This window comes from Brassica napus, chromosome C9, assembly GCF_020379485.1.
Source record: "Brassica napus cultivar Da-Ae chromosome C9, Da-Ae, whole genome shotgun sequence".
NCBI classification, from domain to species: domain Eukaryota; kingdom Viridiplantae; phylum Streptophyta; class Magnoliopsida; order Brassicales; family Brassicaceae; genus Brassica; species Brassica napus.
Window position 1 is genome coordinate 26,249,828 of NC_063452.1, and position 27,886 is coordinate 26,277,713.

Consider the following 27,886-nt stretch of genomic DNA (forward strand, 5'->3'; position numbering starts at 1 on the left):
TTAAGAATATTCGTACTAAAAAAATCAGAATCAATCCGAAAATCAAAGTCACATATTCTATCAGACCTCTATTAGACATGACCTATATATTCGAACGGTTCTTAAAGTATTATATCCAAAAATAAATATCAAATCCAACCCCGCACCGAAAATTGTTTGAACATAATAAATTTTAATATATTATGTTATATATATATATATATATATTTATATATGTAAATGGGTTAATATAAGTTTCAACTATTTTTAAGTAAAATCACATTTAATATATATTTTTAAATTGAATAACCTATATAAAACCCAACTAAATGAGTTTATATGAATATTTATTTCTATTAACAGTCCACATAACAAGATTTTACCATTGTTTTAGTTTGTTCTCTTTAGAACAAATTTTACCGTTTGACATATACAGTTGATTTCTTATATGTGAGAGTTCTACATTGCCATTGACAAAAACAAAATCAAATGATATATTTGCAGGTTCTGTACCAGTGATCATATATAATTGACTACTTATACCTGAGAGGTTTACATGGTGTTACTATGATTGGAAAAAAGTCCGTTGGTTGATCTGTGGATTAATATCGAATGACTTATAGTATTCCATTAATTAATGTTATATTGTTAATATTTGTTTATTCATCTATTCTATTAAAATAGAGTCCTAATTTTATCTACTGTGAAATGTTGTCAATTAAAATTGGACCTATTCTAAATACTACCATTTATTATACACGCAGGACACATATCACTTATGTTAACCAAGTTACTTAATTCAAACCAACTTTACACAAACCATATGCTCCGGTTTTCTACTTATACAATAACAATACAAATTTTAGTTAGTATTGATAACTAAACCGATCTTATCCAAACATTATTTCGCTAAGCGTTTGTTTGTCTTTGCCTATAAGATCGCTTCAAGATTGACTACAAGTGACATCAGCTTAATATACAACGTAATCAAATCAATTCATATTTGTTCATCTTTCATCGTAATATATGAAAAATAAAAAAATATGTTAATGTGTTTAAACTAATTCTAATAATGTTTGATGACAATTTCGCTGACTAATAACTTAATTAGGAATATATTTGCAAAAAAGGTATTTTTTATTTTAATATTCAGTTATGTTTAAATTAATTAACTTAACTAATTAATACCATTTTATGTTCATTTAATTGATCTAAATTTGTTGAAAATTTAGTAAAATACTAACTACATATAATAAATAATTGCATATCTAAAACAATCTTCAAAATATTTATTTATTCTATTAAAACAAAAGTACAAAAAGTCTATTGTACAAAAGTATAACTATTTCATTAGACTTTGATTATTTACAAATAATTAAAATGTATATCATTTCTAGAAATTTTATAATTTATAAAGATGATAATAACAAAGTAGTTTACCTATAAATTTAAATTTTATTTCTAATGAAAAAGATCTAACCAAATCTTAATAAAATTTTAAATATATTTCTAAAATAATGCATTAATTAATTTCATAATTAGTAACATAATATTATTATAAATTAATATTAACTAGAAATTTATTTGAAAATAAAAAATAAAATAAAATTAATATTAATAAAAAATCAGTTTTGACTATAATTTAATGTTTATCTATAATGATAACAAAATTTGCTAAAAATATAAAAAATAAATAAATATTTTTAATAAAATATTTCAATAATTTAGTATAAGATTTGAAAGTCATAAAACATAAAAAAAACATTATATATCGATAATATTAACTCAAATAATATGATAGTGTTACTATGTATAAAAATAAATAAAATAATAAGTTTGAATTAATTAAACCGAATAATGTATTTACTTATAAAATTCCGCAACATACTAAAATGATAGATGTTAAAATATATATTTTTCAATCACAATATGAAAACTTAAATTATCCTTAGAAAATATCTTTTTTATAGTATAAATAAATAAAATTTTGAAAAATGTGTGTACATACTGTAGATATTAGAAAAACATATTTATAAGTGATTTTCTATTTAATTATTTCTGATCATGAATTTATTGTACCGAAATCAAAATGTACTATTATATAATAATAATTACTCACAAAAATTTAATGTAAAAATCATTATATTTTAATAGTGTTAAGATTATGCTATTATACATATAACACTGACATGTAAATATAAATATTTATTATCGAAGTTATATATTTATAAAATTAAAAATATCCGCACGGATACGCGCGGGTAAAACTCTAGTTAATGTTGAAATAAGGATAATTAATTATATGGGTTACATTATAGTGTCTGTCTTTTTTTTAGGATATTTGTTTATTCATTAGTATTTAGGTAACTTAGGTGGTCGACATTTCATTTATAAAGTACCCTTAATGACTTCTAATTTTTAAAGTAAAACTGATGGCACAATAATTAATATACTAGGGAAGAGTATGGGTAATTTCATAAAGGGGTTCCTGAATTAATAGTATTGATGTAATATATCCTACTACCTTATTCTTACAGAAATAAAATAAATATATTTCAAGCAAATCAACACAAGTGGTGCGCGACATAACCTCACAAAATATAATCAACACATCAGAAATTATTTTGGCATAATTATAACCACATAAATATAATAGTAATATTTTTAGAAAAAGTAACTAATTAGTACATCCATAATATTGTTAGGATAAAAATTCAAAAAGTAAAATCATTTCAGTAGTTCCTAAGCGTTGTTTGAAAATTAAAATTTAGTTTGCTGTATAATATATATATATATATATCAAATATATTATATTTAAATATTTATTTAGATTTATATATTATGTATTTAATGTAAACGATATATATGTATGTATATTAAAATATATTTTCCATATAATCTTAAAATCATTTGTATTTTGTTATAGAAATTTAAACTTCGATCACAAATTTCTGAATGGGATCTAAAAAATATTCAAATACAATGACATATACAAAATTTAACTAATATGTATATTCTTATATGATAAAAATTTGTATTAAACGTTTACACTAATTGTTAAAATTATTTTAAAGTTCACATCCCGCCCGTAGGGCGGGCCGGCCCTAGTGTATAATAAAAACGTGTGTACCTTGCAAAGGAGACTGAATAGCAGAAAACATATCCAAAAATGGTTGAGTTCCTGATGCTTGACCAATACCAATCCAAAATAAATACCATAACATTCAACCATATTCTATAGTTTTCTGTCTTACATAATAGCTACCTCCAAGGGTCCATATCGCCCAAACTAGACCAAGATCCACAGCTAACGCAAAGGAACACCTTAGAAACCTATTGTCATTCAGATTGTTTCCTCTTTGATCAAATTCCAAACTCAGAAACAAAAGATCTCATGTAAGAATTTCTTTTAGGGCATGCCTGGTTTCTCTGCTACCATCCGCAAACCCAACTTTTGTGGTTGACAGCAATTGTTGGCGTTTTAAAACAATCACAGAAAACACTACAAATCGTTTCAAACCGCTCCAAACCTTTTAAAATCAAAAGCTGGTTCCAACTAGGGTTTGCGGTTGCGGGAAGATACTTTTTTTTTTAGAATAAAAATATAAAATGAAAATATTCAATAAAAATTTTAAATTGAAATACTGGAGATACTAAAATGTATATATTATATTTAATTTATATTAGAAAACTTTAAAAAATATTTTCTATAATTTTTTTAAATTTTAATTTTATAATTTTATATATATTATTTTTATATTTATTATAATATTATGATTTTTTAATAATTTAATAATTATATAAAATATAAACATTATTAATTTATTATTTAACAAATGATGCATTTGGTAGTTAACCATGCATAAGTATCCCGCAAACAAACCAATTTCTAAGTGATGTACCAGTCGTGCAAATCTCTTAATAACGCTTAAAACTACAACTATCCGCATCCACAAACGTACGCAACCGTAGCGGTTACACCAGTCAGGCCCTTAATCTGCATAATTCATCTTTTCTAAGACTTAAAATTTAAACCTCTTAATGAAAAGCATTAATGCACTCTTATTCAAACTATTGGACTAATTAGGGGGCTTCCAATATCTCTTATCTTTAAACCACATAATCAAGTGGTGTACCAAAATTGACACCTAACCAGAAATTTCTTAATTTATAAAATCTCACCCTTCATTATTCTCTTATTATTTAGAAATAATAAATTAATATAATATTTAATTATAAATAATAGTATATTTTGAACTAAAATAAATTATAATTTTCAAAATAATAAACAAATTTTCAGCATAATTTTCTAACAAATAACAAAATTAAAAAATAGATATACTATTTTTTTTTAAATTAATATTTCAAGACAAAAATATTATTATATAATGAAAAGATACTCAGTAATAAATATTAGTATTTCTAAGTATAAAGTTTATTATTAGGTCTATGATGTCTACACAACTTTAACTTATTCTTTGTTATGATACATGTGATATTTATTTTTGGAATTGAATAAAGAAATTTGCTTAAGATTATATATATATATATATATATATATATATAAGGTATCAATAAATTGAAAAAACAATCATAAAATATCATTTTTTCCATTTGAACTCAATCGAACACAGTTTTAACACGAAATTACTATCAAAGTAAGAATATAACAAACATTAAAAATAAAAAATTTTATTAGTGAAAATTTTCAATTGTGAAGATGTATGATTTGTAAACAATTGTACCATATTTCATTACTACAAACAAATTAAAATTTTGTTTACATGATATAAATAGGAGATCTACAATTGTTGTATATAACTACATTAAAAGGTTACATACATAATTTTTAAAAACTCAAACACAGTTCTAGTATTGATGTGGAAATAAAAATATATATACTTGCACAATACGAACAAGATATACAATATAAAACAACTCAACAAAAACACGTAAGAGTAGACATGAAACTAGATGATTTAATATAAAAATGATTAAAAGTTCTACATCGCCAATGAAAACAGGACATAGTCCCATTCAAACTGTCTCAGTAATCGTATAAGGAAATTAAGTCAACGCAAGGAAACTGAGTCTTAATCTCTTTATAAAAAATAAGTTCAACGGAAAAGAGATGATCAAAATAAAAAAGAGCCATCACAATGATAAAGATCACACATAACATAAAACAAAACTCTTCAAGTTAAAAAGAAATATTGAAGGAAAACTTAAGGAAAGTAAACTTTCCGCATGAAGAGCGGACCAATCCCTTGTATTATATAAAAAAGCAAAATAACAAAACCCCTCTTTGAATAACGTCTGACATCTGATGATGAAATTATTGTTGTAATGCTGAGTCACCCTTAGAGGAATGGTTCTCAAATTTCATTTTATGGCCATATGAATATTTCCTTCACGATGTCGCAAAATTTGCTACACAAAATAAAAAAACGCATTAAGTTTTTGTTTCCCAAAAAATTGAGAGAAGAAGAAAGAAGAAACTTACGGCCATGGATCGTCTCCAACAAACATCATATCTCCTTCATTATATTTAAAAGTTAGTTTCCATTGATTGTGCATCTGCAACTTGCCTTCAATATTAAAAAAGTTTTTCTAGTTCAATGATCTGCATCTGCAATATTGTATCCATCAAAAATAGTTAAATCCACAGTTCTACCAATACCTTCCATGTGAACCTGGTCAATAAACATATCAAGTGTTTGTGAACTAAGTATAGTCATCTCGATCTGTTAATTAATAAAGTTATGGAAGTTTCTTTATCAGCATTATATATACTGTAATAGAATAAAACTGTGTGTGCAACCATATATAAAATCTAGTGTTTTCTTATAAATTAATAACATGATTAATTGTAAGAAAGCCTATGTCTTATAATGTTCAAGTTGTTAATATAAATAATTTTTGAATTGACTAAGAAGTAAAGAATAAATAAATGATGCTCTTTTTCATACCTTGGTACTACTTGTACTGAAACTGATTTCTTTCCTTTGGATTTCTGTTAGTGATGTCACTTCTTGAATTTGATCCAGCTTTTCTTCTTCAAAACTTTCAGAAATTTTACCTTTTTGGTATGAGTCGAGTGGTTCCAGAACATCTCTTGCTTTGGTGGAAGCCGTTAGATCAACTCCAAACAATCTGAAGCTACCAGATGCATTGGTAGTTAAATTTTCTTTTGCTGACTGGACCATTTGGTCATTGTAATTTTGTTCGGACGTAACATCACCTGCATAGCTCACTAGCCAACCAGATAAAATTTGCGAATCATTAGTTTTATTATGATTAATAAGTTGAGGAAGACTCGTCGAAGATTTTATGCTTGATTCTCCTAATTCTTGGCATTGAGTCAACACATAAATTATCATATTTTAACTTCTATATAGAAATATGATGATAACTGATCCAAAAAAGAAGCATAACTTATTAAAGAAAAAGTATTTTCTTACCAAATTCGTTTATTTCGCGCTGGCGTTTTTCTTTTTGAAAATCTGAGTTGAGAATGTTTGATGAAGGTATTAAAGGATCGATTTCCCATGGAGAGACCTTAGTAGGTCTTGAAATTGTTGCAGCTTCATCCCACTGTACCTATAAAAATAAGTCTGTGGAATATATTAATATATTATTTTGAATATATTATAAAATAATATAATAAAACTTAGTTATGAATAACTTTTACTTGTAGGCTTCGCCATTCTGAATTCTTCCAAATGGAGAAGTCTTCCACTTTTACTATTGTTCCAGAATATTTTTGCAGTAAAGAAATTGTAAGTAATGATATTTGGAATTAAAAAAATTATTCGAGTGTCAAAATTTTACCATATTTCTTTAAAATCACGTCCTTCAAACTTCATAGTAAATCTTGAACCTATATTGAACTTCTTGTTCACTGCATCTTTGAATTTGTCGCAATTGATAATGAATTTGCTCGACCTAATATCATCATAACAAGAATAAATTAAAGTATGCTTACTTAAATAATATATGAACATGATGTTTAAGTAGGGTAACAACGTGTTTTCCTTACTTTGGCTTATAAAGCACATAAAACACACATTTGGTGTTAATAGCATTGTTGCAGTAGCAATTAAACCGTGGTGCATACTCTCTTTTGAAACTACTGATGATGATATGTGGCTTTGTGGAGGAGCTGCTTTTCTGATTCCAATTCGTGATTCCCCATTCTCTCCTCTAGAACATAAAAATATTTAGAATTCAAAAAAATTAAGAAACAAAGGAGATGCAAAATGACAAAATGTATATACCTAAGGAATACAACAGAGTCTCCAACGGCAAAAGTTTTTCCTTTTACAAACTCATTCTATGTCTTTGTGGTGTACCTATTTGATAATTTACGTATAAATAAAGATTAGTAGATAAATTATATTAAAATTGTTGAAAATATCTTTTGTTTCTGAATACTTTTTTCTCTAGTTTAGTTGTGTAAGTTGTGTGTATTAAGTTGTTATATGTTTTTATTTTATTTTTAAATTTGTTGCTCGTACCAGACCTTTAAAACAAATACATGACGACTTGTAGAAATAACTATAAAATGATTGATAGTTTTGTGTTTCAGGTATTGTTATATGGATTTATCATTATATTCAAATACATTAATTCAAAGAGTATATATATCATGATAAACAGGTTTGGGTGTTTTTTTCTAAAGTAAGATTACGTCCTCATAGATAAGAATTTTTTAAATAAACTTTTTCAAATTCTATTACAATATAAAATCATGATCATTCACAAAATAGAGCCATATACAACTAGATAATTAACATAATACCTTTGTTTAGTGAATTAGTGAAAACGTTTCGAATTCTATTAAACGAGTTTGTTTTCTCTTCTTGTTTACAATGATCTGTATTTATCTTTGTTTAGTAATCAATTTGATATATATGAGGTATTTATAGTTGAAACAAAATTATTCTACATTAATATTTGTTCAGATAGTATTTTTGACTAATAAAGGTTACCAAAGACAACCAGGTCAAATATATTTTTTTAGAAATGTCAAAACTTCTTGAATATCAGTTTAATTGTGTTTCTACAACACACACACACAAATATATGCATATAATAATTCTGTAAAGAAACACGTTATACTTCCACCTCATAATTAGTTGATTAGTCATTGACGACAATGGTATTTGGTAAAAGAAATTCAAAGGTCCTCTATGGACTTTCTACTGAAACATTAATGAATTTTTGTCGGCCTTTCCATTTATATGAGAAATCCCAAAATGGACACTATATAAGGGATGTTGAACATGTCAATTCTCCCATCATTTATATCTTTAATTAAAAATTAACCAAAAGTAATGTGTTTCTACGCGATCCACATACATATGATGGAGACAAGTTGACCAAAATGATACTTAAAAAGGCATAACGAACAAAAATATGAAATTAGGATTCTTACTTGGATACATCATAGGAGCACGTTCCGTAGCCTGCAAGCAACACATAAAATATCTCATCTATTATTACGTACTCCCCCATACTTAAAATAATCGCGGAAAACTTGTGTATTTTGTGAACGGGAATGATCAACACTCTGCTTCATCTTTGGCGACAGAACTTGATTTGGTCCAAGGGTCTCTTCCTGTGAAGTATCTCGGAGTTCCTCTGATGCCTCATAAGCTGTGAAGCCAAGATTATCAACCTTTAGTGGATAAAATCAGATCTCGAGTTACTTCTTGGACAGCAAAACAGCTATCTTTTGCAGGAGATTTAAACAGCCGTCTACAAGTACGATCAATTTTTGGTCTGCAATTTGTCCCACTGGCAAAAGAATGTTTGGAAAAAACTAGAAAAGATTTGTACCACCTTTCTCTGGACAGAAGCTCTGAACTTGCAAGGGGGGCAAAAGTGTCTTGGGAGACTGTTTGTTCACCGAAAGAGTGGGGAGTTTTGGGTCTGCTTTGCTTAATGGAATTAAATTTGGTGTATGGAATCAAACTCATATGGCTCCTTTTTGCTGGTTCTGAATCGTTGTGGGTCTCAAATATTTGCAGCTGGATTTGGAGAAGGCTCATGAAGCTTTCTTATTTAGCAAAACCTTTCATTCTCTATCATGTAAACTCTGGAAGGATTCTGCGTCTTTTTGGCATAACAATTGGATGGAATTTGAATCAGTTATTGATGTCATCGGCGCACTAGGTCGATCAATTGACTCTTCTGTCACTGACGACGTTACAGGGGATGTGTGGAGGATGTTAATGGTATCTCCTTTAAAAAAAAGGTATACAAGGGTAAATCCATATATAACATATGGCATAACATTTTTATATATAAAGAGAGATATTTTTGGCAAAAAAATTAATGGATTATTCATTTTAGTACCCTACATAGTGCAAGAAACTTACTAGGGTTTATCTTGGTGAGTGTAGCTGTTCCACCGAAGTAACAAGCAATGCGATTGTTCCCATTAGTCTGATAATAACCATTAAACGCAAAAGATGCTTGCGACCATATCGTATCCGGCTCGTAACAGTCACCATGTTTCTCGATGACTGAGCAATCAACTCTCCCAATACCACATCCCCAATCAAGATCTCTCTGTAGCTCAGCCTGAGACGCACTTGGTCGAGCCACGCACCATGTTCTTCCGTCCAGGAACGTCGTATTACCTTCAGCTCGAATAGGTCTCTGGTCGGATCATCGTCACCGGTCGTGTAGCTTCACATCTGTAGGAGATGGATTACATCCCTCCACAAGGCCCATCGAATAACAGGCCCTAGCCCGGCAAGCTTGACCAGTTTAGTCGGCTTAAGCGGCTAAAGATGTCGGCTCGACCCCAGAGTACTTTTAGCCGATCAGTTAAGCCGACTAAATATGCTCGGCTTATAGAGAACAGTACCAAGGCCCGCATACTCGGCCTTTAACGACAGGGCCCAAAGGACGACACGATTAGGGCATCACGGACGAGGACACTATAAGAGGGGATGAGGAGACAACGAAAAGTGGACTTTTTGGACAACACACACAGAAGCGGCTAGATCTAGGGTTTCCAAATCATCTCTTTGATCCTGTTGCTTAAACCTTTGATCTTGTCTCCTTATTTCCCGTCAATCTTGTAACCTCTTGTTTGATTCTAATAAAAGCGTCTTTAGTCACCCCATTCCTAAGTTCATCATTCTAATCAACAGAATCAAACAAGAGGTTAGCGCAGTTACCCGAGCTCTCGAGGAAGCAGCGTCTATGTATTCAGTCTTGAAGTAAAGGTCGTCCAATTGTGGCATCTCCTTCGTCCCACCACGAATTTGGCGCGTCAGCTCCGCGCACCTAAGAGGATTAATGATTAGGGGGGTCGTCTCGTTGTAGGAAAACTCGACGCGATCGGGGAACTCGATCTTCTTCCTCCTCACAGTAGAACCTTCTGAACGAGACCCTTTCCTCGCAGACGGATCAGGAATAGATCTCTCACCCTTAACAGGATCACTGCCCCGCGCTGAGACCTCTCTCTCCTCAGGAGGGGTTTCAAGAGAAACGTCGCCTCCCGCGACAACTTCGACGAGGCTCGTCTCCACATCAAAAGGACGCGGCTCTGCCTCGATGGACTTCTTCTTCTTCTTCTTTCTGGGACGATCTTCAGGTGTCGCTTCGGAACGGTCAGACTCGACGGAACCCCTTGTAGCGCCTTCTCGTCCTACTGCCGGCGCCTCGCCGTGATCAATGGAGGAAGTAGCCCCTTCGTAAGGTCTCTTCCTTCCTCTCTCTTCCTTCCTTGCTTCCAAACCCTCGGAGGTTTCGTCGAGAGAAGCGATCTCTTCAAGAGGAAGCTCTTCGGTCGTTTTCCTCCTGGATTTCTTGCTCTTCTTCTTCTTTTTAGGACTCGAGGCAGGACGCTCCGCCCCAACGTCTTTGTCGACTAAACCAGGAGCTCCTTCCTTGGAAGCTTGGCCTGCGTCAGAACTGGTCGACAATGCACTCAAATCCGGCACTCCGTCCATCTTTCTAGCTTCGTCTAGAAGTTTCTGCTGTTTCCGAGTAAAAAGGGACAGATGCGACTTACGGGGCCCGAGTACAACAGGAAGTCTCGATTCCCAATCAACTGTAAAAAAGAAAAAGAAGAGAGACTAAATTGTTGATAGAACTTCTTGGAGAAAGACCGATGAACTCACCTCTAGCAATCCGAGCTTCTTGACGTCTTATCCATTCTCGACTAAGATCAGGCCAACGGAGATAGCTGTGAGCCGCGATCGCCTGAGCACTCTCGAAGAATTTCTCCGGGTATGCGATCGTATTCGGGTGACGAACTGCAACAACAAGAAACACGCTGTTAGAATACTCGAATAAGGCATGATGACAACAAACACTATCTACCAAGCGTTTTGTTCCATAGAACGCGGTAGTCATCCCCAGGTGGCTCCGAGAAGGCATGCTCGTCAGACTTGACGTAAAAATATGAGCGCTGCCAGTCCTTCGTCTTGTTCGGGTGCCCAGCCAAGACGTTGTAGCTCGAGCGCATCTTCACTGAAAATATTCCATGTGGCTCCGCCTTCGTAAAAGTTAACTCTTCGAATACTCTCACATTCATCGAAACGTCTATCTCCGCTGCCATCACCATTAGCATAACCGCGATGCGCAGCGACCCGTTAAGCAACTGACAGATGGCGATGTCCCGACGGAATGCGTACGACGTGATCAGTCGGGGAATTGGAAACCAGAGCTTCGTATGGTCTCCAAAATAGGACTCGTAGACACACTGATAGCCAATCGGAGGTGACCAAGGACGCTGTCCCTTGGAAGGAATGATGTATGTAACGCCGGCACCTCCACTTCGCCTCAATAAATCCCTCACCGTCTTGTGAGAGGAGCAAGAATCGAAGACATTCCCCCATGACTGAGCCCGCGGGTCACGAAGCAATTCGGACGGGAGTGGGCCGATTTCTTCGAAGATCCCGCCAGGATGATAGATCGTGGGACGGCAGTCTATCTGGTCGAAAGGAATCTCCCGACTAGCTCGTCTCAAAGATCTTGAGGCTTGGCTAGACGCTTCAGAGCCGCTACCGCTCACGTCACTGCTCCCGACTTCAACGCGATCCGCGCATTCATCACGGATCATCTTATGAGCATCAGCGACCAAAAGGCGTTGAGATAGGGTCATATTGTCTAAATCTTGAAGAGCGTCGCGATGAATCAAGTCGAAATCATCCGGTGGACTGTCGGCTACCCGTGCATCTCTGGTCGGACTCGGAGAATCTGCGACGCCCTTCCCTTTTTCTTCTCGCGACAAACGACCTCTCAGAGGCATGATCCTGGATTTAGGGGACGACTACAACCGCCAGACGATACCGACGAGCCTGTGTAAGGAGAAACGTACCTAGAGAGAGAAAGTAAAAGTAGAGAGAAGGGAGAGAAAGCGGAATACCTGAACTTGCAGAGAAGAATGACGAAAGCGAAAGGGAGGAGCCTATTTATAGCAAAAACAAGGGCACATCCTCCGAAGCGCAATCATTAGGTCTACAGAAACCTAAATGGGCCTCAAAGGCCGCCTAAATACCCAAAGGCTTACTCGCGACGGTTCAGTTTCTCGTTCAAACTGATCTCTAATCGAGATGCCAGACCGAAATTAATCCCCGATTTCGGTATAAACCGGTTTTCTAACGTAAACCGATGAGATAAGCTTGAGCTCTTATATCGGGGTAATTCGCCTACCGAGTAAAACGTGCCTCCGTGACAAAAAACCTCGGCGAGCAAAGCAGATCACGAAGAAGTACTACTCTAAGCGACTAGAAACGTCAATAAAACGGCGTGCGACTAAACACGCTAGGACCTGATATACGAACGAACCTGACCCACAAATTCACTGAGACCGCTACGCCGCTCACAAGTGAACTGGGGGGGGGGGGGGACTTATTGTAGGAGATGGATTACATCCCTCCACAAGGCCCATCGAATAACAGGCCCTAGCCCGGCAAGCTTGACCAGTTTAGTCGGCTTAAGCGGCTAAAGATGTCGGCTCGACCCCAGAGTACTTTTAGCCGATCAGTTAAGCCGACTAAATATGCTCGGCTTATAGAGAACAGTACCAAGGCCCGCATACTCGGCCTTTAACGACAGGGCCCAAAGGACGACACGATTAGGGCATCACGGACGAGGACACTATAAGAGGGGATGAGGAGACAACGAAAAGTGGACTTTTTGGACAACACACACAGAAGCGGCTAGATCTAGGGTTTCCTAATCATCTCTTTGATCCTGTTGCTTAAACCTTTGATCTTGTCTCCTTATTTCCCGTCAATCTTGTAACCTCTTGTTTGATTCTAATAAAAACGTCTTTAGTCACCTCATTCCTAATTCATCATCGTTCTAATCAAGAGAATCCTGCACAAACAACATCGTGCTTGGGATATGAACTTTAGTAGAAGCAGAGAAAATAGAAAAATCCAAAATTGTTTCTCATTTTCAAGATGTTGGTAATAGAAAATATAAATGTAAAGAGAAGAAAATATCCAGATCATAACATCACCGTACGTAGAAACCTATATTATACATAAATAATATATTGATTGTCACACTCGTTTAAGTATAATGATCAAGTGATGGGGACTTTGGAGGTTGAGACAAGTGAGGTTAGGTTTATTTAGACAAGATAACCTAATCAAAAGAGCTAAGAATAATCTAGATCTCATTAAGGAATCGAAGGTGCCTTCAAGAGTAATAAAATTTTCAAGAAATTGATAGCATAAGATTTTTTAATTATTTTTAATATCAGGAATATTACTTTCCATTCATTTATTGTATAACGAATACTGAAAGTTGAGGAGAGGCGTTCACAACTCACAAGCAAATAATTCTCTGCAAATAGTATATGTTTAATTATAAACATAATAATTTCACATAGGAAAGGCATACAATACACAACACACATTTAAGACTAAATATATTTCGACAAAGTGATTCACAATTTTTTTTTTATCTAAAGTGTAGAGAATGATGAGAGTATAAGATTGGAAGAATTGTATATTGACTCTCATAATGATAAAGCTTATACATGTACAACTTATATAGGAAGATAAGAATGTAAACGTTAAACCTAGATTTCTTAACTAAATGTATACATATCTCAATAACAATATTCACAATTATGTTTTATATCTTCATGATTCTCTATGTAAAGGACTAAAAAACAGAGTTGGTTTGATTAAGAAACAAAACAACATAGCCAAGTTATTACAAAAGCCAATACCTAAATCCATTCAGAAGATGATGCTAACAAATCAAAAGACTTTAAACTCAAGAAAGCATAAATTAAAAAAAAAAAAAGAACAGAGCTTATGGCATTGATTTTGATGAGGCATAGTGAAGCCTGGTGAGCACGTCAACTCTCTTACACAACTCTTCCACTTAAACGTTCATGTATTTAGAAATATCTTCGATCTTGTTCCTATTCAGATCAAGAAAAAAAATCGATCAAGTTCATTGACTGTACCAAAGGTAACAGATTTTATCTAACCAGTCTCTCAATCAGATGGCCTCAATCACATGGGAGAACCAAATTACGTTGAACATTTCTAGTTTCAGTATCCGCAACCTATATCTACTGGAAGTCTTTTTACTCCAGTAGTTAAGAAGTCATTAATTTTTTTATGTTTCAATATTTTGGATTCGAATCTTAGAGAAATGATTTATTAACAATTACATAGATTAATAGAGAATAAACCTACACAAGAGTTTCATTACGATGTAAGCAGTGTCGGCCCTGGATAGAAGCTGGGGTAGCATGTGCTTCCAGCCTTGAAAATAATATGTAATATTTCAACTATTTTTGACTAAAATCTCCATTAGCTTAGTTGGTAAATGTTAATAACCATATGTTAGTACTAGAAACAAACTAAAAGTTTGTTTACATGACAGAAATAAGAGATCTACAGTTATTGTATAGAAATAAATTGTAAGGTAACATACATAATTTTAAAAAAAAACTCAACCATAATTCCAATATTGATATGGAAAAAAAAATATATAGTTGCACAATTCGAAAGAATGCAATATAAAACAACTTACCAAAAAAAAATAAGAGCAGACATGAAACTAGATGATTTAAAATAAGAAAATGATTAAAAGTTCTATCGCCAAAATAAAAACAGAACATAGTCCCATTCAAACTATCTCAGTAATTGTATAAGGCAATTTAGTAAACACAACAAAACTGAGTCTTAATCTCCTTATAACAAATAAGTTCAATGAAAAGAGTTGATAAAAGTAAATAAGAGCAATCACAATAATAAATATCACACATAATATAAAACCAAACTCTTCAAGTTAAACACAAATGTTAAATAAAAGTATAATTTCTGGGTGAACAGAGATCAAACCCTAGTATTATATAAAAACGCATTAAAAGTAACAAAACCACTTTTTGACTGTCTCGACATCGGACGGTGAAATTATTTTTGTAAATGCTGAGTCACCTTTAGAGAATTGATTCTCAAATTTCAGTTTATGGCATCTTATTTTGAACATATGAATATTTCCTTCACGGTGTTGCAAAATTTCCTACACAGAATCAAAAACACATTAAGTTTCTTATTTTCCCAGAACTTGAGAGAAGAAGAATAAATTGAGAGAAGAAGAAAGAGGAAACTTACAGCCATGAATCGTCTCCAACAAGCATCATATCTCCTTCATGAACTTTAAAGGTTAGTTTCCATTGACTGTGCATATGCAACTTGCCTTCGATATTAAAGAGTTTTTCTAGTTCAAGGATCATGTGATTGTATCCATCAAAATCAGTTAAATCAACAGTTCTAACAACACCTTCCATGTGAACCTGGTCAATAAACATATCAAGTGTTTGTGAACTAAATATAGTCATCTCAATCTGGTTAAAAAGTTATTCAAGTTTCTTATCAATATCAAATCTACTGTATTAGAATAAAACTGTGTGTGCAACCATATATAAAATCTAGTCTTTTCTTAAAAAGAACATGAATAATTTTACGAAAGCCTATGTCTTATTATGTTCTAGTTATTAATAATTAATAATTTTAGAATTGACTAAAAAGTAAAGAATAAGTAGAAGATGCTCTTAGTCATACCTTGGTACTACTTGTAGTAAACCTTATTTTCTCCGTTTGGATTTCTGTTAGTGATGTCACTGCTTGAATTTGATCAAGCTTTTCTTCATCAAAGATTTCAGAAATTTTACTCTTTTGGTATGATTCAAGTGGTTCCAAAACATCTCTTGCTTTGGTAGAAGCCGTTAGATCAACTCCAAACAATCTGAAGCTACTAGATGCATTGGTGGTTGAATTTTCTTTTGTTGACTGGACCATTTGGTCATTGTAATCTGGTTTGGACATAGCAAGACCTGCATAGCTCACTAGCCAACCAGATGAAATTTTTGAATCATTAGTTTCATTCTGATAAATAAGTTGAGGAAGACTTGTCGAAGATTTTATACTTGATTCTCCAATTTATTGGCTTTGAGTCAACATATGAATTATCATATTTGAACTTATATATAGAAATATGATGATAATGGATACACAAAGAAGCATAAATTATTTAAAAGTATTTTCTTACCAATTTCGTTAATTTCGCGTTGGCGTTTGTTTTTTCGAATTAAAGGCTCGATTTCCCATGGAGAGACCTTATTAGGTCTTGGAAATGTTGCAGCTTCATCCCACTGAACCTATAAAAATAATTTAGTGGATTTTACTTATTATTATTTTGAAATCATAGTCTAAAATAATATAACAAAAATTAGTTATGAATAAGTTTTACTTGTAGGTTTCGCCATTCTGAATCCTTCCAATAAATGGAGAAATCTTCCACTTTTACTATTGTCCCAGAATATCTTTGCAGTATAAACAAAATTTGTAAGTAATTATATTTGGAAAAAAAATTATATGAAAGTCAAATATTTACATTATTTCATTAAAATCATGTCCTTCAAACTTCATAGTAAACCTTGAACCTGTATTGAACTTCATGTTCACTGCATCTATAACTTTTTTGCAGTTGACCATGAATTTGCTCGACCTAATATCATCATATCAAGCATAAATTAAAATATGCTTTTTAAAATAAAATATTCTCATGATGTTTAAGTAGAGTAATAAAGTATTTTCCTTACTTTGGCCTATAAAACACGTCGAACATACATTTGGTGTTAATAGCACTCGATGCAGTAGCAACTAAACCATAATGCATACTCTCTTTTGAAATTACTGATGATGATATGTTGCTTTGTTGAGGCGCTGCTTTTCTGATTCCGATTTGTGATTCCCCATTCTCCCCTCTAGGACAAAAAATATTTAAAATACAAAAAAATTAAGAAACAAAAGAGATGCAAAATGACAAATGTATATACCTAAGGAATACAACAGAGTCTCCAACGGCCAAACTTTTTTTTCTTACAAACTGTTTCCAACCAGATGTGAAAAGATGTCTTTGTGGTGTACCTAGTTGATAATTTATACATAAATAAAGATTATTAGTTGTGTATAAAGATTATTAGTTACTACCAAACGATTTTGATATTGAAAACTTAGCTACCTCTAAAAGTGTGTTTAAATTTCCAAACATGATCATGGAGATCTTTAGCAACTATCCACTGACTCGGTGCTTGCTGTGACATATCCTAAAAAACGTTTAATACAAAGGATCATATAAAAATTTACAATATAAGTCAATTATGGATTTATTTGGTGTATTTATTAAATTAAAATACCAATAGAGGAAGACATTCAATGGCATCTTTTTTAAATAAAGAAAAACCACCATGTGTGCTGGCATCCGAAGCAGTTAACACCTTGGTAAAATAGTTAATGTTTTGTTCGTTGTTGCCATTAGGAATAGAGACTTCAAATTCCTAATAATTAAATTCATAAATTTATTTATAGATATTATTAAAAGAGGTACTATTAGTTTGTAAATAAAATTTTAAATTTTCCACGTACAGGTGAAAATGGCGACAACGAAACTTTTGCATAAACTTCATCTGTATTGGTATCCACCTAAATTCATGCATAAAACATGTCAAAACCATAATATGTACAATTGTAAGCCAATTAATCTAATGTGTATTTCCTAAAGAGAAACATCAAATACCAAAGATACATACCTTAAGCTTGATGCTAATAACATTACAACGAATTTTTGAAGAAATATCAAAAATTGGTTTTAATTGGCACAGGTTGTCATTTTCTGATGCTACAAGCTGATAATGTCATAAGATTGTAGAAAATTTTATTGAATAACAAAATATGAGAATTAATGTGAAATTATTCATAGAAAAATATCTGCCTGCTCTATGTGCCCTTGAGGAAAATAATAAACTTCTTCTCCAATTATTGGAAGATCAAACAAAGATCCAGCACATAACTTCCATAACTGATTATACATATATCTATTGGTTCCATCAGTTCCTAAATAAATAAAAAAATATTTTTATGAGTAAATATTCCTAATAAATCAAAAGTTAAATTTGAGTTCCTTTTTTAACTTATACCTTGAAATTTAGGTTGTGCATCTATAATTTTGTTATTCTCCATCAACTTTTACCAAATAATGGTCTTGAATTACACCTTACAAAAAATATCACCAAATCCAGAACAGTTGTTAGCATGGTATTCTATTTCAAAATTAGGAGTGGGCGGTCGGTACCCATTATTATTCAGTTCGGGTCTATTTAGGTTTTGGGTTTTTGAGATTAAAGATTTCAATCTCATTTAAGTATTTATAAATTTTTATTCGTGTTTGGTTCGGATCTTTGCGGGAGATAAGCTGTTTAAATTATTTTTAAATTTTTCAAACTCTAAAAATGAAGTTTGTGTTTTTTTTTAAATAATTCAAATTCAAAAGAGTATATAAAGTTTGTGTTTTTTAAAAGGTATTGATAAAAGGTTTGTGTTTTTTTAAGTATGATTACATCATGATAGATGGAGAATTTTAAATAAAATTTTACAAATTATATTGCAATATAAATCATGATTATTCACAAAATCGAGCCATACAACTAGATAATTAACATAATACCTTTGATTAGTGAATTGGTGAGCACGTTTTGATCTTTGTAAACAAGTTTGTTTCTGTTCTTTACAATGATCTGTATTTGTCTTTGTTTAGTCATCAATTTGATATACATCAGGTATTTATAGTTGAGAAGTCATTGTCCTACATTAATATTGTTCATATGATTTTTGACTAAAGATTACCAAAAAACAACCAGGTAAAAGATAATTTTATTAAAATGTCAAACTTCTTGAATATCAGTTTAATTATGTTTCTAAAACACACACACACACATATATATATATATATATAATAATAATAATAATAATTCTATAAAGAAGCACATCATACTCTACCTCATAAGTCATAATTAGTTGATTTGTCAGTGAAGAAAATGGTCTTTAGTAAAAGAAAATTCAAAGGTCGCCTATGGATTATGTACTTAAACATTAATGCATTTTTACAGCCTTTCCATTTATGTGAAAAAAAATCCCAAATGGAACTCATCTAATGTTGAACACGTCAATTCTCCCATCATCACGTCAATCCCAAAATGGAACTCATCTCTAAATGGTGACCAAAGAAATGAGTGAGAATAGTTGATTCCTTACCATTCCTTACAATTTACACCATTTACAAGGAATATTTATTACTTATGATTTCTTAATATTCTTTAACTTTTAAAGAATAAAAGATTACAATTATTCCTTATAAAATTAGAAAAGAAATAGATTTTCCTCTTATTTTTTTCATTTCATTCTTTTCCTTGTTATTTCTCTTATTCTTTTAATGGTTACCTGTTAAACCTTACATCCTTGGTTAACAATTAACCAAAAGTCATGTGTTTCTACATGATCCACACATACATGTGATGGACAGAAGTTGACCAAAAAACAGAAATATTATATTGGACCTAACTTTTATTTTGTAAGTTTTTAAATTCAATACACCTTTCAACTTTATAGTTAAACTTACATTGAATCACTAATATTCTTTTCATTATACTACTATATATGTTTCCAAACAATATTCTTATTTATATTATTAAAAGAGAAGTACCCATTAAAATACCCCTAAGTATTCTAATTGATTTACACTTCTATGCCACTGAGAATTAATTAACTACATATTTTAATGCTTGTCTTTTCCAGTTAAATTAATGAGTTTTCCTTAATCAACTTTAAACTTAATATCATTAAATGAACCTACCTATTATAATGTTTGTCTTTTCCAGTTAAATTAATGAGTTTTCCTTAATCAAATTTAAACTTAATATCATTAAATAAACCTAAAAATACATCATATATTTAATGTAATTATTACGGATTATTACGGACGAGTACGGCCAATAATGAACTTGAATTTTATTTTTTACGAAAACGTGAATCACTTGACATATGTAATATTTAAAATATATTAACTACAATACAACAAATGCATATAACCTACCGATACTTTAGTTTGAAATGATCATGCTCAAGTTTTATATAGTCAACTTACATCATGCATCGATCGATGTATAATATTCAAACCACCTATAGTTTTCATTTTCTTTATAGGAAGTATCAACCAACCAATCATCCTATTGATTTTTAAGCTTTATAAAACAAATCAATAAATACAAACTCAAAATCCAATATCTTCTATTAATCAAAACATAATATCTTCAATGTTGTATCTTTAATGTACCTATTAAATATAGAAATTGTAACCATAATTACACTAATTATATTATAAGAATAGAATTGATTCTAACCAATTGATCTATTACTTCGGTAATTGATTTGCTTGTAGAAGAGGAAACAAGAAATTTAAAATTTGTAAGAATATAAAGATATAGAGATTCCAACCAATTGCCTATATTTGCGTATGATTTTCGCATTATAAGCTTCAAATTGAACATTAAAAAGATAGAGATTTTTTTTAATCTTTTACCGACACAGAACTTAAACAAAACGAAGAATTAAAGGTAATTTATTTTTATTACACTTCTCGGAAAAAACGGTTACAACATGGGCTTTCATAATATGGTCTTTTAACGTATTAATGTTATGGGTATTTAATAATTATACGCAAGAAAAAATAAAGACTATAAATAATTTATTATTAATAAAATTATCAAATTATTTATAATTTGATGACTAATTCATCGCCCTTTTTTATATGTTAAATTTTAATAGAAGTTTAAAATCATTATATTTTCTTTAAACATGTACAATTAAATTATAATCTTTTTATGCCATACCAAGTCATAATATTTTACATACAAATGTATTTTTTTATTAAAAAAAACTATTTTAAATATAATATTCTTAAGACCGGGCATCGGTCTAAGATGACAAAGTTGAACCGGACAAAAAGAAACAAAAATTAACCGAAATTGAAAGAAAACCTTAGACTCAAACACTTACACTTCTGAGTTATGTAGTCTTTTAGCAACCGCACCGCTTGAGCTAAGATGCTTTACACCACTTTCAATGGCGGTTTATCTCGACCTATCCCTTGTCTAATGCATTAACTTCAACGGCAACACGACACCAACGGAAGACTCGAAGAAATTTATTTGTATTAAAAATGCTATAATACATAGCCTTTTATGCAAAAAAAAAATGCTATAATACACAATATCTATTAATAATAACAATTCTAATTAATTTCTAAAGTTGTATCTTTTCATTATAATTTTGTTCATAACTGTTCATTATATATTATGAACATGATACCTTTTCATTTACAACTGCTTTCTATTTAGTTTATGCCTTTTCAATTCTATTATATTATGTTCTTTGTGTTTCATAACTATGTATTATATTTTTCCGTTTACTAGGGGTCGGTCCGCCCTACGGGCGAGTGAGTTTACACTAAAACTATTTTATATTAGAATATATTTTAATTTTATAAAATATTTGAAATTTTACTTTATACTGAAAATAATAAACGTAATCTGTTTTTATTCTAAAAATATATTGTAGGTTTAATTAAGTTTTGTTGGTTTGAGTTGAAAAACCATTAACAATGTTTTTGTTAGAGAACACAAAATTATTAAATTAAATAAAATTAAAGAAAATGTAATTATTTATATATTTTTCTATTTGATTTCTATTTTAATTTGATATAGTTGAAAAAATCTAGGGTAAAATAACTAATATTTAAAAGTATCAGATTTCGGAGTATGTTCTAATGGTAGTCAAGGGCGTTCCTGAAATGATGGGGGCCATAAATATTTTACTAAAGTTTTAACAATTGTTTTTTATGATTTCGGAGATTTTGTGTAATTTCTTTTTAAAAAAATTGGGAATCCTAGTCCTATGTTTCACTTCTCTATGCTCAGGACCACCCCTGTTATATTATCTATTAATTAATAGGGAAATATGATTTTTAAAGTAGATAAGAAAAAATGAAGATGAATGGATTGAGCTGCTCATGGATGGTGCGTTTTAACGATGACGTTATATATTTCGACGTTTAACTGGGTCAATCTTTTTCTGAATTTTCATGCCTACGTGGATAGTTTTACAGAACAATAAACAAATTATTTTTATAGTATAGATTGCTTCATGAAACTTGGTTGCTTCTTCTTCTAACGATTGTTCATGTTCTAGATTGTTCATGTGTTGTATGTATTACATAGATAATAAGTACTAACATAGATACTAACATTTTGTTTACAGATGGAACCCACAATTTGATGAAAACAATAACACAATTTTGTGGACATCAACAATAGAATTTTATCTTCATTTTATTTTAATGAATTTCATTGGATATTAAACTTCTGATTAAACCTTGTTGCATCTCTCTCTTCGTATTTTCCTTTTACGCATGCCAAATATTTGTTCACATCATTAGTTATATTTGAAACAACAACACCATGAACTCTTGTTCTTTCCATCTCGTCATCTTAGCGCCACTATCTTTTGTCCATATCTAAATCCAAGGGAGCTGCTGCGTCGCATCCCGATGATGAGGCGGTCTTTTCGCTTTCCAATATAGTATAACCCAAGACTCTTTAGTAGTTTTAAGTAACTGAAAGAAAGGTACTGATTATTGCTTGTGGGACGTTTTTGTTGCTATAAGGGTGATCACAGAGTTGTCGAACACACTGTCCACATAGATTCGGTTAATCCCATATTCGTTCTTACCGGCATTATCTCCCTGTCGCTGGCAAAAGTCCAGTATTTAGAAATGCTCACCTTTATCAATCATAAAAACATGACCGGACCTTTCCAACCATTTATTTCGCCATAGCCAAATTTGATGTCCTTTAGCCTCAGTGGTATCCGTCTCCATGGTCCTTGTCCGTCCTAACACAGGCATACTTACCAACATAAAAACGATTTCGGTTAGAGGGAACCAATATACTGGTCCATTACCAAATTCAGAATCCATCTTGCCCAGTTTAAATTACCTTGAACTCAGCAACAATTTTTAACTGGAACTATACCATTAGAAATCGCTAATCTCAAGCTCATGACGTATCCAACACCGTAAACCGTAATAGAATTGCTTGTAATTAAAACTAACAGGACTCATAATATACTGATTCAGAAGATAAAAAAATTATTTTGTTCCAAACTAATACAATACAAATCTTAACTAAACAAATAAAGAATACTAAGAAAAGTGTTTTGTAAAAATCCTCAAACCAGTTCCACGAAGAAATATGTTGACATGTATGCAACAATACTCTTTCTGTAGACTGTGACACAATAATAAGTTAATAACCTTCTTTTCTTGGCTTATTTATGACTAATCCTCTTTGGGTATCAGTTAACAGCAGAGAGAGGAGATCTTGAGTCCGACACAGCTTCTGCATAGACAGAGGAAGCACGTATAAGGTGTTGCTGCTCCTTTGCATCACCATTGGCCTGCTTCAACAGTTTCCCATCTTGAAACGCTCTCAGTAAGTCTCAGATACTGGAATTCTAAGTACCTCAATGGACTCGATGCTTGGTATGTCGTTTGGTCTTTTCCTGGGCGTTGAACACGAAGGTTTATCCACCTGTTTGCACCAAAGTCAACATTCCTATCGTCATGTAAAGAGCTATAATGTCTAGTTCAAGGATCAGTGATTGTATCCATCAAAATCAGTTAAATCACAGTTCTAACAACACCTTCCATGTGAACCTGGTCAATAAACATATCAAGTGTTTGTGAACTAAATAAGTCATCTCAATCTGGTTAAAAAGTTATTCAAGTTTCTTATCAATATCAAATCTACTGTATTAGAATAAAACTGTGTGTGCAACCATATATAAATCTAGTCTTTTCTTAAAAGAACATGAATAATTTCCGAAAGCCTATGTCTTATATGTTCTAGTTATTAATAATTAATAATTTTTAATTGACTAAAAAGTAAAGAATAAGTAGAAGATGCTCTTAGTCATACCTTGTACTACTTGTAGTAAACCTATTTTCTCCGTTTGGATTTCTGTTAGTGATGTCACTGCTTGAATTTGATCAAGCTTTTCTTCATCAAAATTTCAGAAATTTTACTCTTTGGTATGATATCAAGTGGTTCCAAAACATCTCTTGCTTTGGTAGAAGCCGTTAGATCAACTCCAAACAATCTGAAGCTACTAGATGCATTGGTGGTTGAATTTTCTTTTGTTGACTGGACCATTTGGTCATTGTAATCTGGTTTGGACATAGCAAGACCTGCATAGCTCACTAGCCAACCAGATGAAATTTTGAATCATTAGTTTCATTCTGATAAATAAGTTGAGGAAGACTTGTCGAAGATTTTATACTTGATTCTCCAATTTATTGGCTTTGAGTCAACATATGAATTATCATATTTGAACTTATATATAGAAATATGATGATAATGGATACACAAAGAAGCATAAATTATTTAAAAGTATTTTCTTACCAATTTCGTTAATTTCGCGTTGGCGTTTGTTTTTTCGAATTAAAGGCTCGATTTCCCATGGAGAGACCTTATTAGGTCTTGGAAATGTTGCAGCTTCATCCCACTGAACCTATAAAAATAATTTAGTGGATTTTACTTATTATTATTTTGAAATCATAGTCTAAAATAATATAACAAAATTAGTTATGAATAAGTTTTACTTGTAGGTTTCGCCATTCTGAATCCTTCCAATAAATGGAGAAATCTTCCACTTTTACTATTGTCCCAGAATATCTTTGCAGTATAAACAAAATTTGTAAGTAATTATATTTGGAAAAAAAAATTATATGAAAGTCAAATATTTACATTATTTCATTAAAATCATGTCCTTCAAACTTCATAGTAAACCTTGAACCTGTATTGAACTTCATGTTCACTGCATCTATAACTTTTTTGCAGTTGACCATGAATTTGCTCGACCTAATATCATCATATCAAGCATAAATTAAAATATGCTTTTTAAAATAAAATATTCTCATGATGTTTAAGTAGAGTAATAAAGTATTTTCCTTACTTTGGCCTATAAAACACGTCGAACATACATTTGGTGTTAATAGCACTCGATGCAGTAGCAACTAAACCATAATGCATACTCTCTTTTGAAATTACTGATGATGATATGTTGCTTTGTTGAGGCGCTGCTTTTCTGATTCCGATATGTGATTCCCCATTCTCCCCTCTAGGACAAAAAATATTTAAATACAAAAAAATTAAGAAACAAAAGAGATGCAAAATGACAAATGTATATACCTAAGGAATACAACAGAGTCTCCAACGGCCAAACTTTTTTTTCTTACAAACTGTTTCCAACCAGATGTGAAAAGATGTCTTTGTGGTGTACCTAGTTGATAATTTATACATAAATAAAGATTATTAGTTGTGTATAAAGATTATTAGTTACTACCAAACGATTTTGATATTGAAAACTTAGCTACCTCTAAAAGTGTGTTTAAATTTCCAAACATGATCATGGAGATCTTTAGCAACTATCCACTGACTCGGTGCTTGCTGTGACATATCCTAAAAAACGTTTAATACAAAGGATCATATAAAAATTTACAATATAAGTCAATTATGGATTTATTTGGTGTATTTATTAAATTAAATACCAATAGAGGAAGACATTCAATGGCATCTTTTTAAATAAAGAAAAACCACCATGTGTGCTGGCATCCGAAGCAGTTAACACCTTGGTAAAATAGTTAATGTTTTGTTCGTTGTTGCCATTAGGAATAGAGACTTCAAATTCCTAATAATTAAATTCATAAATTTATTTATAGATATTATTAAAAGAGGTACTATTAGTTTGTAAATAAAATTCTAAATTTTCCACGTACAGGTGAAAATGGCGACAACGAAACTTTTGCATAAACTTCATCTGTATTGGTATCCACCTAAATTCATGCATAAAACATGTCAAAACCATAATATGTACAATTGTAAGCCAATTAATCTAATGTGTATTTCCTAAAGAGAAACATCAAATACCAAAGATACATACCTTAAGCTTGATGCTAATAACATTACAACGAATTTTTGAAGAAATATCAAAAATTGGTTTTAATTGGCACAGGTTGTCATTTTCTGATGCTACAAGCTGATAATATCATAAGATTGTAGAAAATTTTATTGAATAACAAAATATGAGAATTAATGTGAAATTATTCATAGAAAAATATCTGCCTGCTTTATGTGCCCTTGAGGAAAATAATAAACTTCTTCTCCAATTATTGGAAGATCAAACAAAGATCCAGCACATAACTTCCATAACTGATTATACATATATCTATTGGTTCCATCAGTTCCTAAATAAATAAAAAAATATTTTTATGAGTAAATATTCCTAATAAATCAAAAGTTAAATTTGAGTTCCTTTTTTAACTTATACCTTGAAATTTAGGTTGTGCATCTATAATTTTGTTATTCTCCATCAACTTTTACCTAATAATGGTCTTGAATTACACCTTACAAAAAAATATCACCAAATCCAGAACAGTTGTTAGCATGGTATTCTATTTCAAAATTAGGAGTGGGCGGTCGGTACCCATTATTATTCAGTTCGGGTCTATTTAGGTTTTGGGTTTTTGAGATTAAAGATTTCAATCTCATTTAAGTATTTATAAATTTTTATTCGTGTTTGGTTCGGATCTTTGCGGGAGATAAGCTGTTTAAATTATTTTTAAATTTTTCAAACTCTAAAAATGAAGTTTGTGTTTTTTTTTAAATAATTCAAATTCAAAAGAGTATATAAAGTTTGTGTTTTTTAAAAGGTATTGATAAAAAGGTTTGTGTTTTTTTAAGTATGATTACATCATGATAGATGGAGAATTTTAAATAAAATTTTACAAATTATATTGCAATATAAATCATGATTATTCACAAAATCGAGCCATACAACTAGATAATTAACATAATACCTTTGATTAGTGAATTGGTGAGCACGTTTTGATCTTTGGTAAACAAGTTTGTTTCTGTTCTTTACAATGATCTGTATTTGTCTTTGTTTAGTCATCAATTTGATATACATCAGGTATTTATAGTTGAGAAGTCATTGTCCTACATTAATATTGTTCATATGATTTTTGACTAAAGATTACCAAAAAACAACCAGGTAAAAGATAATTTTATTAAAATGTCAAACTTCTTGAATATCAGTTTAATTATGTTTCTAAAACACACACACACACATTTTTATATATATATATATATAATAATAATAATAATTCTATAAAGAAGCACATCATACTCTACCTCATAAGTCATAATTAGTTGATTTGTCAGTGAAGAAAATGGTCTTTAGTAAAAGAAAATTCAAAGGTCGCCTATGGATTATGTACTTAAACATTAATGCATTTTTACAGCCTTTCCATTTATGTGAAAAAAAATCCCAAAATGGAACTCATCTAATGTTGAACACGTCAATTCTCCCATCATCACGTCAATCCCAAAATGGAACTCATCTCTAAATGGTGACCAAAGAAATGAGTGAGAATAGTTGATTCCTTACCATTC

At 31.2% G+C, this 27,886-nt stretch overlaps 1 protein-coding gene and 2 pseudogenes across 1 annotated transcript; all 3 read right to left on the reverse strand.

The window, feature by feature from the left end:
* Positions 1 to 7,454: 7,454 nt before the first annotated feature.
* On the reverse strand, positions 7,455 to 13,897 carry LOC125592814 (annotated as a pseudogene).
* Positions 13,898 to 15,208: 1,311 nt separating this feature from the next.
* On the reverse strand, positions 15,209 to 18,503 carry LOC125592815 (auxin response factor 22-like). Its single transcript, XM_048768249.1, has 14 exons — positions 18,461 to 18,503; positions 18,256 to 18,377; positions 18,074 to 18,169; positions 17,910 to 17,966; positions 17,681 to 17,821; positions 17,506 to 17,590; positions 17,321 to 17,411; positions 17,084 to 17,248; positions 16,876 to 16,989; positions 16,732 to 16,804; positions 16,531 to 16,639; positions 16,044 to 16,315; positions 15,594 to 15,775; positions 15,209 to 15,501 (listed from the first exon to the last, which is right to left on the reverse strand). The coding sequence occupies exons 1-14, from the start codon at positions 18,501 to 18,503 to the stop codon at positions 15,456 to 15,458; spliced, it is 1,596 nt and encodes a 531-aa protein (XP_048624206.1). The 3' UTR covers positions 15,209 to 15,455.
* A 5,525-nt stretch (positions 18,504 to 24,028) lies between these two features.
* Positions 24,029 to 26,805, reverse strand: LOC125592816 (annotated as a pseudogene).
* Between the last annotated feature and the right edge of the window lie 1,081 nt (positions 26,806 to 27,886).